This window comes from Etheostoma spectabile, chromosome 21 (assembly GCF_008692095.1).
Source record: "Etheostoma spectabile isolate EspeVRDwgs_2016 chromosome 21, UIUC_Espe_1.0, whole genome shotgun sequence".
In the NCBI taxonomy this organism is placed as follows: Eukaryota; Metazoa; Chordata; class Actinopteri; order Perciformes; family Percidae; genus Etheostoma; species Etheostoma spectabile.
The window spans coordinates 8,451,247-8,466,140 of NC_045753.1; the positions used below are offsets into that span (position 1 = coordinate 8,451,247).

The 14,894-nt window shown below is 42.7% G+C and overlaps 2 protein-coding genes across 4 annotated transcripts in view; one reads left to right on the forward strand and one right to left on the reverse strand.

The window, feature by feature from the left end:
• The window catches only part of shisa9a (shisa family member 9a), a 62,724-nt gene extending 56,894 nt beyond the window's left edge, over positions 1–5,830 (reverse strand). Inside the window, exons 1-2 of one of the 3 annotated variants that reach the window (XM_032501516.1) lie at positions 4,866–5,830; positions 4,091–4,185 (exon numbers count right to left, since the gene is read on the reverse strand). In XM_032501516.1, coding sequence (XP_032357407.1) covers positions 4,091–4,185; positions 4,866–5,380 — 610 coding nt within the window. In that variant the 5' untranslated portion in view covers positions 5,381–5,830. Of the gene's footprint in view, positions 1–4,090; positions 4,198–4,865 lie in introns of all 3 variants that reach the window. The other 2 variants (XM_032501517.1, XM_032501515.1) reach the window with 2 other exon arrangements.
• Positions 5,831–7,883: 2,053 nt separating this feature from the next.
• The window catches only part of cpped1 (calcineurin-like phosphoesterase domain containing 1), a 78,595-nt gene continuing 71,584 nt past the window's right edge, over positions 7,884–14,894 (forward strand). Inside the window, exons 1-2 of the mRNA XM_032501545.1 lie at positions 7,884–8,117; positions 13,301–13,519. Coding sequence (XP_032357436.1) covers positions 8,054–8,117; positions 13,301–13,519 — 283 coding nt within the window. The 5' untranslated portion in view covers positions 7,884–8,053. The remainder of the gene's footprint in view (positions 8,118–13,300; positions 13,520–14,894) is intronic.

The following is a 14,894-nucleotide window of genomic DNA, read 5'->3' on the forward strand; positions in this document are numbered from 1 at the left end:
TGTGTGCGTGTGTGCGTGTGTGCGTGTGTGCGCGTGCGCGCGTGCGTGCGTGCGTGCGCTAGCTTAACAAAACTAATAGTGTTTTCCCACCTAAAGCAAGACTAAAGAAGTACAATATTGGTCCGGAGGAGTTATTCAGTGTAATAATTCATAGGGATAAATGCTGTTTTCCAATTCAATTTCACCACTAACTTCTTCATTAGATTATACCGTGAGCGTCATGACAAAGAGATTAGCTGCTTCTTCTGCTGCTGCTTGCAATTACACTTAAAGGGACACTCAAGACTTTTGGTGCCAAACAACTGCAGTGAAAGTCACCCTGAATCCAGTGGCAACGGCTCAAGATGGTGTCAGACTTTTTCCGTGCAACCCCAACAAGAGCTCGGCTTTAGTGCGGTTTTAATATGGAGCACGTGACGGATACAAAGCCCCGTCCTTCAGAGCTTCAGAAATGGTTGCTGCCATCAATCTGGGGGTTGAGTGTTCCTTCTCCTTCCACCTCCCCCCCCCCCTCTTTTTTGTCTTTTTCTCTCTTCGATGTTGTGGATCTACAGCCTTTTAAGGATTCAAACAAAGTCTCTGGGTTCGAAGATGAAATGAAAATCTTCTTGTTGTTGTTGTTGATTGGTTGTTCTGGCTGGTTCTGGTTCACAACGCAACCCAAAGTGTCTATTCTTAATATTGAGGACGTTGCACGGGCTCCCTCTTGGATATGCACAGGGGCCCACAACTAGAGCCAGTACTCACCAGTACTGAGAACCGTTACCCCTAATTTTTGTCCACATGAGTACCCCTACCTCTAATTGTCATTAACAGTACTGATAGGTCGATATCCAGTCTATGGCTGACATTTATTCCAAAATAGGCTTTAAATCATAATTTATTGGGAGAAATCAAGCAATTGTATGTAAAATCAGACATTCAGCACCTCCATATAGCGCTAATGGAATGATCCTTTGTTTTATAACTACATCTGTAGACACGGTGACAATTCAATTAAGAGAATAGTAGTCGAATCAGTCCCCTTAGAGCGAATAGTAGACTATTCGGGGTCACCCCTACAAGACATACAGTATAAAAGTAAATATATCCAATACACATGTATTGATCATGTCATGCAGCTGCTGAATTAGGGTTATGGCGCCTTTTATGGTCCAATTCTAACGGGCACTGCCCACAACCTAACAAACACAAGCCTCAGGCTTTTGTATTACTAACTGACACTTTCTCACTTGTGTGGTACAGTACATGTGATGAGTATTACAAATGACCAAGACATAGCATAGCACGTATTGGGAATATGGCTTTGCTTGTTGTTCCATATCTCTGTTGACAATAAATAAAGTGCTCAAGGGGGAAACCGTATAACTGATAAAGCAGCTGTGGTCATCAGTGGTCAATTCAATTTTTATTTTTATTTATAGTATCAAAATGATTCCTTGACTGAGAATTGCACATGAAGGAATTTTCTCCTCCTACATAAGCAGCTCGAACCTGCCAGACCAGATTCCTTGATGCCAGTAATAAGGCAATCAAGCCATAAGCTATAATCAATATTCAATATGTAGTTGGTACTTAAAATATGTTTTTCAGTACAATCATGCACAGTATTTGAACAAACTCCCTTGGCACACACACACACACACACACACACACACACACACACACCCCAGCGGCCCATTTCAACCCAAGCACTCATCTTTAAATTCGCCACTCTTCTCTCTCTTCCCTGTCTGTCCTTTGCATTCACAGTGGCTCTCTTAATTAAAAAAAAAAATCATCTTGCCCTGTTCAGTCAATTTATCTTCTTCTTATCACTTAAAATAAGAATGACATGTCCATATCCAGCAAATCCATAGCTAATTCCTCTCCCCCCTGCAACCATTGTGCCCCCCGTGATGAATCGTCTTCCTCGTCCAGCGGAGGGACCCGTGAACCAATCAGGTGGCTGTCATCGGGGAGGATCCCACCAGATCACCGAGGTTAATGACATTCCACATTGTTACTTACAACCCCGAGGATTAGAAGGTTCACAGGAGCGGATTCCTCATTGCAAATGATAATCTCTAACTCACAGCAGCGTCCTCCTGGCCCCTCAGGTGAAAGGCCACCACGCCTTTCCAGCAGTGAGGCCGAGAAGAAAAAGACCCGAGCGGACCCCCAACACCTACTGAAAGTGGTATTCATCTCTTTTATTGGTAGCACTTATAAAAAAAAGTACAAGACCCCTCCTCCCCCCACGCCTCTGGAACCAACCCGTTTTAATGAATGCAACCTTTCCTTCCCCCTTTTCTATGAGATGTGCTCCCGTCATGATGTTGATGGTTCCTGTGGGCGCCCTGCTTCAGGCTGAGTAGTGTTATGTCACCTTGATGGGAGTTGTTGTAGGATTACAGATTATTCTCATTCTTGCTCCTATAAGTACTCACTAAAAACTCCCATACCACCACCACTTCCATACACAAACACTTTCTGTCTTTTATAGCAATAAACACCGCCCAAAAATCCCATTATTGTTTTTTGTCCAGCTTGCTGTCAATGGTTTAAACTCAACTGGGTGTAAAGTGTCCAACATGATCTGGAACCTGCTTGGGAAACTTTGTGCGAAATGCTATTGGTGCTTTAACAAAAATTAGGAAGGGTACCTGTAGGAGACAGGATTGCCATAAAAGAAAGAGCGTTCTAAACGTGTGTTTAGAGCAAGTAATTGTTCTTTTCTCGACCTATCACAGCCAATGTGAACGAAACTCTTGACACAATAATCTCATCCAACTTTTACAATCTGCTCACTTTTCTGCAAAACTAGGACTTTCCAAGTCAACACAAGATGCAGTTATTCTGTGAAATGCATTTATTTTGCCTTGCTGTGCCCCAAAGAGGTGAAATGCATTAAAAAAAAGACATGACGCAGTCTTTTTCTTCACATGCAATTTCAATTGAGATGGAATTGTTTACAGGGTGCCAATCATGTAATAGCAACACAAGAAATAGGGGGATTTTATGTATTTGTTTATGTATCCACCAACCATCAAGGCAAATGACTTATAAGTGTTACTTACGTGGCAATAAACCCTTTTATGATTTCTGAAAGCCAGTCCTTTAACAGGACCAGTGTGCGTGCTGTCTTAAAACACATGCTCAATCATGAATATGCTTTTTGTTTTGGAACGAGAAATATGAAGCAACTTTGAGGGCATCTGGATGCTGTGTGTGCTGACTGTGTTCATGATGTGTATGTACTGTACGCTCGGGTCTGCACATATTTGTGTGTGTGTGTGTGTGTGTGTGTGTGTGTGTGTGTGTGTGTGTTGTGTGTATTTTTGTTTGTTTTGTGTGGAATGGATTCATCTGTTTGATCTTCGTTGTTAATACACAAAGAATCTTGGTACTGTAGCAGCCCACGGGACGCAACAGAAATAGATGGCATTCATACGCTCTGTATTCTACCACCACCACCCTTCAAACCTCCACCCCCCCCCCCCCCCCCCCCCCCACACACACACACACACACACACACACCACATCCCACACACACTATCATCAACACAACCACTTACTTCCTCACCGACACACACACACTCCCACTTCCCTTTTTCTCTCCCTCATTATATCATGTAGGCATGAACAAAAATAAATCGGTGAATAATGGTTGCATTTGGAAAGCAGCAGTAAAAGGCAGGCAGGTATTCTCTTTTCCAACGTGTATCAAATGGATGGATAGCCGAGATGAATCAAAACCCAATGCTGTCATTTGAAACAAAACAGGAACACGCCTGCAGGGATGTGTGTGTGTATACAGTACTGTATTTTTGGATTTTCTGACTACGCACCATCAGCCAGATATGAGCGGTGGTTTTTAAAACAGTTGAGCCCAGCTGGGATGAGTAACTCCTGCATTCTTAAAACACTCCGGATGACTTCATAAAAGGCCTATGACACCAACTTGGACACGTTCAATAAGCTTTTTTTTTTTTAATTTTTCTTTTTTTTGCTGACACACACCCCACCCACACCTCTTTATGCTGATCTAGAAGACCCAGCAATGAGGTGTCCACAATGAATTTAGAAAAAAAAAAAAAAAAGCACTCACGGAGGTTTGTGGCCCTGGAAACAAAGTGCTGCGAATGCATCCCTAGGGCCTCCTCCCCTCGATACTGCTCACCTGGACAGCCGCCCTGCAGCACACTGGCAACGGCCCTGTCACACACACACACACAGACAGAGGGAGGAGAGGCGAGAGACAGAGAGACAGTGATGGATGAGGGCTGCAGACATGAGGAACTCAGCATACCATGGCTAATTTAATTATTTATTTGGGCTTTTCTGCTGCACAGAATCTTTTCATGAACCTCTGAGGGGCAGCCAACTGGTCAGAGGAAAAATACCTCTAATAAATTGGAAAAATATATGGTTTCATATGTCCTTTTTTTTTTTTGCTGCCTATTAAATTACACTATGAAGGTGTTTAGAGTCTTTCTCACTTATCTACAATCATACCCAAGCCACTGCCCGCCTCAAAGGAGAGCAGCTCTATTGTTATGCTATAATATAATAATGGATGGATAGACTGGAGTGGAGTGAGCATGCAGTATCCACTTTTTTTTCCTCATGAAGAGTCTCAGTTCATGAGTTGCTCTGGTTGCCAAGGAACCACAGCCTGTGTGTGAAACATAAGCAGTGGTGTTATGCTGCTGCGTTTCTATGATTGATTCGCATTATATGAACCTTGTGATGTGCACAGAGACAGATGGGGAAAATAAACGCTACGTCGCGCGCCAGACCGCTGCGTGCGTAGGTCTACTATTGCAACTGTCTTTGTAAACAAGCGCACCGAGAGGAGCAGTCAGGCGCAAAGGGAGACTTACCTGGACATGTTCTCTCTTTGAGGCCGGTGCGCCTTCTCGAGCCCCAATTTGGTGAAAATCCCCACAAGAGCCATAATGGCCACTACTCCACATATGATGTAAACAATTAAGTTCGTCTTGTCTTTGGTGCTGTCGTGGATCTTGTTCATTTTTTTGTAGGGAGTCTGTCCGGTCTTCATCCACACCGGGGTGTCATAATTTTTACAGGTGCTTTGATCCAGCCGCGAGTGCTTGAAGGAGCAGCAGAAGCGGAAGCCACAGGTGCCGCAACAGTACAGATAATTGCCCGTTTTGCAGATGAACGGGGGGTCCCACTGGCCCATCACGTCGTAGTAACCCCGACATTTGTCCTCCGTGTGCGGGGTCTCCTCGGACACGCTCTCCTCCTCCCTCGAGCCGTTGGAGGTGGCGATCATTACGAATCCTCCGAGCAGTCCCGGCTCCCCGTCAGCCTTGCACACAAGAGCCATAAGTTTGAGCAACAAGAAGCCGAGGAGAAAGTATTTCCCTCTCATCGTGCTTTCTCCTCCGTTCAACTTCACGCAGAAACGAAAAGACTTGGAGAGAGGAAAAAGGGCGCGTGGTCATGATATGGTGAAAAGTCCAGAAACACACATCCAAATAGCAACGCACCGTCATCCGTGCCGATGAACATCTTGATTAACATGTCATTCCGAAAACAACAACCCAACCGCGCAGAATAAAAGCAATCGCCGTGGTATGAACTTGACTTAATCTAACACACCGCTCTCGAACGCGCGCGCTCTGCAGCGTCTTCCCAGGAAGGCATTGATGCAGGCTCAGATTTGGTGTTTTTCAGGAGCGCATCACTTTACATATCCATCGGTGCGCTCTTACGCACAGGAGTAGGCAGAGACACGAGCCGCGCCGAGTGTGAGAGCACAGTGAGCGCATAGAAGAGCCGAGGGTGGGAGAGCCTGGTGCGCAAAAGGAGAGGAGGAGGAAAACATGGGTAGGGAGTGAGACTGCGAGGGCTACAGAGTGGGGGGAGGCACACACACACACACACGCACACACACACACACACACACGCACGCACACACATTTGGATATTTTTACTTTATACCCTTTCCCAACTGTATGCATCTAGTATCTAGATATTTATATTTTTCAGTTTTTTTAGATGCTATATATTTATTTTTCACTTAACATGCTCTGCAAACCGACATAAGCATCTAAGCATTTATTTATTTGAATTCATATTAATAATAACTCGACTTTCCCACGGTGTTTTCAATTGTTTCTGTGCTGTATTCTTTTAAGCTGTGACTTTGAACGTAATGTTTTACTACAGTGTACTGTGGTATGACAATGAATAAATCTTGAATCTTGAATTCATTTTATTAGGAAATAATATTATTATAAAAGCGGAATACCAGTGGCGCCAACAGCCGTATTCTTGTACGCACCGTGCGTATTTTTTGTTTATTTATCTCTGTTGCCGTTTTCTGGGAGACATTGTGACACAACTGCAAGGATTCTCAGCCCTGTTTTGAGTTGTTTAATAATCCGATTAATGCGAGCACTACTTTACTTTAACGTGTCACCGACACGTAACTGGAACCTTACATTGAAGCTTAGGCTAGGCTGCAGATCTGCGAATAAATGGATCGCCGGGTTCAAAGTCAGAAACAAGCTCACTGTTTCGCCCCTTAGTTGCTTATTTAGGCCTGGATATATTAATTGTGTTGAAAGTAACATATATGACTACATCATCTTGACCATGTGTGAAACTATGGATGTTGTGTGAGAATGTGTGCGTGTGTTATTGTGTGTGGCTGCCTGTGTGTGATGTATTTTGCATGAGAAATATAAGAGCTACGGCGGCCGGGTCTTGTGCGTAAAATCCTGTCGGCGCCACTGGGATTACGCACATCACTATTCGGTTTTTGCCACTGAGGAGCGTGGGAGGCTTTTCTTCCCTTTTTCACTTCAGTCGTAGGTTGCCATTGTTTTGGAAATCGTAACCTCACTAGTGTTACAATAGACAGTGGCTGGCACAGATCCCAAAGCTGGGAATGCATTTTGAAAAAAGAGCCCTTCAACAAAGATGTGGCTGCAGGATGCAGTGCCTACTAGATCCCCGGGGACCTTTAGGAAAATAGCAAGGGTTCTTAAGCAGTAATGCTAATAATATCCCACTCCTTCAGTTCAAATGTGTCCAAACCAAAATATATACGCTGAGATAAGTACATTCTCAAATCAGCGGCTATGTGATAGATGCATATCAGATTAAAAAAAAGCGAAGAGCCTTATTACCAAATAGTATGGGATACTTAGACAATTCCTTTAAATTAATAATATTTTCAAAAACACTGATGCTTTTTAGCATATGCAATAGGCCTAATGTGTAAGCAAAAAAACTTTGTATAGGAGTATTTTTCCTATTTAGTAGATATATCAAGTGCAGTTGTTTTTTTCAGGTGATGTGTGCGGGAAAAAAAACAACCTCTTTCATTTCGTGGAGCTGAAGAGCATTCAAATTGCAAGATGATTTCCCACTTGCAAAACCTACTTTTATAAACACAAGTGGTCTGTGTTAATTAATTTTGTGGTTACCAAGCGTGCATCTAAAGGACCTTCGATGTCATTGGAACTGTGTGGATGAAATGAAACCGAGCAAAAACAATAATTATCCTAATCCTAATAAGTATACTTACGAAAAATATTAAAGCAACCAGATAAGCAGTTTCTCCAGTAAGATCAGAGGAGGATGAGAGGAGCATGGTGAACTCAAACCACCTCTCTCCGTGGTGCTGAAAGCCCTCTGCCTCTGTCCAAGGTTCCCCTCTTTTGTGTTAACAAGGGGCTGTTATGAAGTATGTCAGTCTAATACATAGCAAATGAAGGGACTTCCGGGAGTTTTTAACACGAAATGCAAAATGATTTAAACTACAGGCGTTTAGTTTGTAAAGGTTTATGCTACAGCCCCTGAAGATAAAGTCTATAGGCCTATATTTGTGTTAGGAAAGGCTGCATGTTGCAGCCACACTGGGGGCCGCTGCAGCGAAAGTCACACAGACTCACCAACAGACAGTGGAGTCGATCACCGATAGTCGCCGGAGTCAGCGGCAGCTGGGACGACCCAACAGTTACACAAACCTGTTCGAAGGCACAAGTCGCATACTAGCTAGTTCGCGCGGACAACGCTTTAACATTTGGATCTTATGGCTGAGAGTGAGGATATCTTTCTCAGGGCTGAACGTCGGACTTTCAGCGGGCTGACCGAAGGTAGCCGACTGTCGTTACCTTATTTAGCCCCGCCGGGGTTAGACAGCTTACATGCTAACTCGTTAGCTAACTAGCTAACTCTTTCTAACTTAGCTAGCTAGCGAGCTGGGTGTTCCACGGGTTGTTGTTGCACGCTGTGGGTTAATGGACTGACAGTTCAAACACAGTCACTTGGCAGCTTTTGTGTGTGCTTTGTTTTTAATAACCGAGTCACTGTTGTCAGCCATAGCAAGGCTAGCTTGCTAGCTTGTGTTTACAAAATAAAAGCGTGGGAGTAGTGTTGTGCTAGCTAGAGTGACGTTAGCGTCAATGAATCAAGTCAGTGCAGCAACACATAACTCCGTTTTTGTTGTTGTTAATACTTTAGCCTACTAATAATGTGTATAGTTAAAGTTAATAGTTGGTGGTTACGAACATGGGCTAATACGTAAAACTTTTTTTTGGGGGGGGGAAGGGGGGGGTCTACTTTGAATTCTGAGAACTCCTAATTTTTTTTTAGTTTAAGCATTTCTGAGGAGGGGAACCTCGAATATTGTCTCTGTGGCAGACCTCGTTGATTAAATTCAACTAAAAAGTTTCATAACTAAAGTGGTGCAGCCCTGCAGTCGGGACAGTGAAGGATTTAAAGCATTACAGTAATCATCTGCCAGCTGATTTATGATTAATTCTCCAACGAGGTCCAATGCGTCCATCAGGTTGGAGTTCCCTGCATTTGTAGTTGCTGCCATTATCATTTCGTGGGGCAGTGAAGACGCATTAAAATGCGACAGGGTCACAGGTGAAGTCCAACTGTTGGAACAGGTGTGGGGTTTTAAACTGAACTACATCACTTCTAATGATCACATACTATGTGATACTCACACAATAAAACAGAAATAGCTGCCACCACCCAAGCTGATGTTTCTCATCTGTGATGTTGACGTTTTAGTTGTTGTCGAGAACCGAAAATTTAAAAAAGAAAAAGCTGAATGGACTTTCCAAGTCAGGGTTAGGTTAGCTTATTTATGGTCTTTTAACTCAAGTCTGTTTGGTTCTTTTGGCACTACTGTAGGAAACCAGTTAGCACAAGGGAACTCAAGGAAAGAAATTGAAATGTTCAGGATTTTGTTATTTGCTGCAAAAGCAAGCATCCCGCGTGCTTTCATCTCAGATGATGATTAATTTTGTTTGGAGCGCACAATCTGCCACCTGAGAAATCTCTGCGATTAATGTTTGAAGTTGTGCTCGACCAGCGCAGCCACACAAGGCTGCTGCCTCTTATCTCCTGTCATGGGAGCTTTGTCGGCTTCTGCAAGTTCTTTTATTTACTTTTTTTTTTTTTCTTCGTTATTTGTCTGTAAAATAGTTCACACATCTGACTCCAGAGAGAGACATTGTGCTGTAAAGTATGCTCAGTGTAACAAAAAAAACAACTTTGTAGGATTTGTGTGAGTGCGTCTCGCAGCTTTTGGGAAATCTCAACAAGCCATTCAAAGAAGATGATGAATTTCAATAAGCAAACACTCAAGCTGGCACAAGATGTGCTGATGAGAGGTGATCTGGTCTGCATTCTCTCAAGAAGTAAATGCTGATGGACTGCCATGGACTTCTGAGATAAAAGTAAAGGGAACTTAACTTTTATACTACAATAATAGTTGTTCAAATTTAAAATCCATTATCAGTCCGCACTGTGTAGTCCTTAGTTAAGACCAAGGCCTGACTAGTTTGGAATGAAGGTATTCTAAAGGGATTTGGGTGAAAACATGATGCTGATGATCCTAAAACCAGAATGTGTTTCCCGTCTTGTTGTTATTAATGTCGATTACACCGAGGAGATCGTTGGTAAGCGTTCACTCGCCTGGTTCCTAGGAGCAAGACGCTCTTTGCCGCTCTTTCTTCTCCTATCTTTGGTCAAGTTTTTCTGGAGGACCGAATAATCATACAGTCATTTAGGAGAGAGACACATGGAGGGCGTGTTACACACAGAGGATGCCGAACAGCAACTGTAGTAGTCCCTGCTGAGTGTGTGAGTGAGGGGATTTGCACAGAATGTAGATCTGCAGACTCTCCACACTGACGGCAGTACTGCTTACACATCCTCCGGAAATGAAACAAGTGGAGCAGAAACTGTTTACACCTGCTCTTTGCATCTGTCCATACACGGGCGAGAAGAGGGATACTTTTCACATCACTATGCCGGCCCTTTTTTTGCTTGCGTCCGTCATGTCGAACCTTGTCATTACCGTCAGACAAGCTGTGTCGAGTGTCCGCTTCCTTTCTATACATGGAAAGCCGGGAACACTTTTTCTGGTTAATGAATATTTGAGGGTGATTAGAATGTAGGGCCCTTCTGTTACACAATATCAGGATTATGTAAAACACTTGTTCTTTGCCATTCATGCTCAAACACGTAGCTGTTTGTCAATTCTTTAGCAGTGATTACTCATGGGGTGAGGATGTAGAGCTTTGACATAAAGTCGTACATTACATCCTCCATACATCCAAATCACAGCACTTTCAACTCAAGAAAACATACAAGGCTTTCTACATGTCGCTTTCACAGCAGGCCTAATCCCGCTGAATGACTAATGCTGTGATGACACTTAATCACTAAAGCTTTCATGTTTTGGCGTGCTACAATGTGCAGTGTTCTGTGCAAGCAACCTGTGACCTCAACGTATTGCGGTGAAAACGTTCAGATGCTGGCAGAATGTGAAGTTAATACCTGGCAGATAAATCAATAGGTCAACTGTTAAGAAAAACTGTGTCTATTATAGGTTTACGTTAAGCAAAAGTCCCCTATTGTATGCAAATTGACAAATTGTAAGGTAACGCTTACAGTATTAATTGCCATTTAGTCATGTGTTTGTCATGCATAAAAAAAATCAAAATACTCTACACTATACTACCTGCTTTTACACTAAGTGCTCAAGCTGTAAAGACAGACAATTACATGTATCAAACTGTACGATAATCTGAAGTATGTATTGGTTTTTGCTCATGTAAAACACAAAGGAACCTTTTATGTACAGTGTTGCTCATGAGAATAGGAACCCCTGCTTAAGTTGACTGAAAAGACTAATAAAAAAAAATCATCTTTTGGAAATTAATCTTAATGCCTTAATTAAAAAAAAAAGAAGAGGAAAAAATCCAATCTTTAAGGACACGTATTTTCTTTTTGAATGAATAATGTATCGTGAATAAATAAATGTTCTTCCTTAAAATACAGGGGGCATAAGTATAGGCATTATTATTTTTTACTTATTTTATACTATGCATCCTGATAAAGTTCCCTTGGCCTCTTGAATTAAAATGCCCCCCCCACATCATCAAATACCCTTCACCATACGTAGAGATAGGCATGGTTTTGTTTCAGTTAGCCTGATAGCTGGCAAAAAATAGCAAAGGCCAAGGGATGCATAGTACCCTGGATTCATGAAATAACTGGCCACTAAAAATAAAAATCTGCCTGCCTCTATGGGAATTTAACATAGGGTTGTGTATACTTATGCCCCCTGTATTTTAAGGAAGAACGTTTATTTATTTACGATACAAGATTCATTCACAAAGAAAGTTGGTGTCCTTAAAAGATTGGATTTTTCCTCATCAATTTCCAAAAGATGATTTTTTTTTTTTTTTAATTCCTCTTTTTAGTCAACTTAAGCAGTGGTTCCTATACTGATGAGTAGCACTGTAAGTGTAACAACACATGTTTTTCCGTTTTCCCATTACATGGTACCTGCTCGAATCGGCTCGACTCGCCCGCGGTGCCCCGTCCTCCTTTTCCCAATGCAGATTAGCACCGCCTCACGCGTGAGGCGAGCGGGGCTGGTCGTAGTAGCAGGAAACTGCCGTGACCTAACGTGACACACACGCACAGAACATCAAAGGTGTGTTTTTTCATTCTCCTCATGTGGATGTTGCCGCAGCCAGAAGACAAATTTAGTTTCAAAAGAAGCTTGAGGCAGCAAAGAAAACCCCAAAAAAACCGCTGGCTAAACTTCTTTAACACGGCGGGTTTGTTCAGGACTCTCCCGTCTGTCGCTAGCAATGATGACGCAGTGAATAGTGACGATTCTCTCTGACCAATCAGTAGTCTGCAGGTTTTCACGTCCGTTTTCACCTCAGCTCGCTTGGAACCTCGACTGAGGTGGGACTAAAAAACGTATCTGATAGCAGGTACCAGGGACATGTTTTTTGTAATGGAAAACCAAAAAAGGAGAGCGGAGTCGAGGTGAGTCCAGCAGGTACCATGTAGTGGAAAAACGCCATTAGGCCGCTTTCACACCTATAGTTCGGTAGCTATTAGGGGGGGGGGCTTGAAGTTGCAACATTGTTGCATTTTTCATACGGTTTGGTTTGCGTTCACACTGCACTTTGTCAAGCGCACCAAACAGTGTGAACAAACGTCACACAGTCGAAACGGTCACTGCTCAGAATATCTGAGCGAAACTTACTGACACTTCAGGTCTCCGAAATAATGGAGCAGCACTACATTTATAACATCTTGGGCTTTGCTGGTTTTGATTTAGTGTTTCTAATATTTTAGAAGAAGGCGAGGAATATGAGCAGCTGACGAGACGGCGGGCAAAGGAGAGGGCGGGCACTGATGAGAGAGAAATGTTGATGTGTTGTCACACAGACAACGAGCGCTGTAATATCATAATAGGTTATGGATTTCAAAGTAATCATTCCTTAAATTACATGAAAACCCTATTCGCACAAGACTAGTATTACTCATTGGATTTAGAAATCCCCTCTCCAGTGTCTGTGTTCATATTCGTACGGGACAAGTGAAGTCTGTATTTTACTCAAATGTACTAACATTATCCCCTGGATGGGATGTGCGAGGTTGAAATTGCAGGCTAGTATATGCACTATTACCTTTATTTGGGTTCGGATGCATTCTCAACCTAAAGAAACTCTAGTGCGCTGGACGGGGAACAAGACCCCCCCCCCCCGTTTTTTCAAGCGGACCAGAGTTCTGGGTGTTTGGTCCGCAGCAGAGTTGGAATAAGCTTCAACACCACAGCAGCCTAAGCGAAGCAGACTGTCCGATGAAACGCTCCAGAGTTGGGTTAAAAGGGCTCAGGGTACACACCTGAGCCGTTGTCTGATGCAGTTTTAAATGAAGTAACATTGTGTCGTGGTCTTGGTAATAGCTGGTGTCCGTCTGTGTCCATCTGTGTCTCTTCCTGATCCAGATGCAGAGCGTGTGTGGACGGGACCATTTTGCTTCATCCAGGCCGCCGACCCCCAGCTCGGGCTCATGAAGGCCTGGAGGGAGGGCGACTGCGACGGCGGAGGGGATGAGTGGGCCGAGGAGGTCGAGCTCACCAGGAAGGCCGTGGAGGCGGTAAACCAGCTCAGACCCAGGCCCAGGTTCATGGTGCTGTGTGGCGACCTGGTCCATGCCATGCCAGGTAGGGATACAACACATAAAGCACATGCACTGCTCTTAAGCCTTGTGTTGTCCTCGGGTCAAATTTGTTCTGTTTTCACAGTTTGTTATTTTAGAAATGTGGGTTTCTTTCAACCAAATTGCCCAAAGTAGCATGGATACATGGATGTATGACTTCCATACAACATTCTTCGCAGGTAAAACTTTTGATTACTTAATTGAATTTTGGGTGTTTTATTCAATGTTAAAGCATTTGAGAAAATGCTACAACATTACATTAACATTAATTGCCCCCACCACACCACCACTACCACCACCATAAACACACAGTAATTTAGCACATTAATTCACTGGTGGGAGCAAGTCTGCTTTGTTAACAACAAATCAGAATCAGCTTTATTTGCCAGGTATGAGGACACATACGAGGAATTTTTACTTTGGAGCATCATTGCTCACATCGTGCTTACACATACAAAACAACCAAAACAAAAATATACACACTAATATATACACAATATATACATACTCTAAACAGAAACAATATAGAGGCATGAGTGCAATGAAGAGTTCAATAAAAATGATTTAAATGTGGAGCATAGTGCAAAGGATACTGGGATAAATAGTATTATGTTATTATATTACAATATGAACAGTATGAACATTGTGAACAGTTGTGAAATAGGAAATGAGAATGATGAATAAATAACAAATAATAAGTGAGATATGAGAATGAGAATGATGAATAGTACTAAATAAGTGGAACCATTAAACAGGTGCTGTAGAGACAGTGTTACTGGGTTATGGACCAGAACTGAACCTGACACTGTGGGTCAGAAGTCAGCTGTTCATCAGAGAGATGGCTTGTGGGTAGAAACTGTTCCTGAGTCTGTTGGTCTTGGCGTACAGTGCTCTGTAGCGCCTACCAGAGGGGAGAAGCTGGACCAGGTTGTGTCTGGTGTGAGGTGGGTCTGCAGTGATGGTTCCTGCCCGTTTCCTGACTCTAGAAGAGTAAAGGCCATGAACGGAGGGCAGGATGGCGCCGATGAAATGTGCAAGTTAGTGCAAGAAATTAGCTCAAAAGAACAAACTTTGACATAAACCAGTCTGTGATCCACTCATCATCCTCTGATCTTAAATATTAGTCAAAGTAATTCATAATTTATGATTTTTTTAAACAAAAAAAAATTAGATGCAATGTCATATAAATGTAGTTTATTATTTATTATTCTTATGAATTAAAAAAGCATTGAGAAAAGCAAAACAAAAATGTTGAGAAAAGCACAGAAAAAAAAAAGAGAGATCATTTTCAATTTTGACCCGGAAGGACAACAAGTTTGACAACTGGTCAACGGGAAGACGACACAAGGGTTAACAACCTTGAATTCCATTTTGTAAAG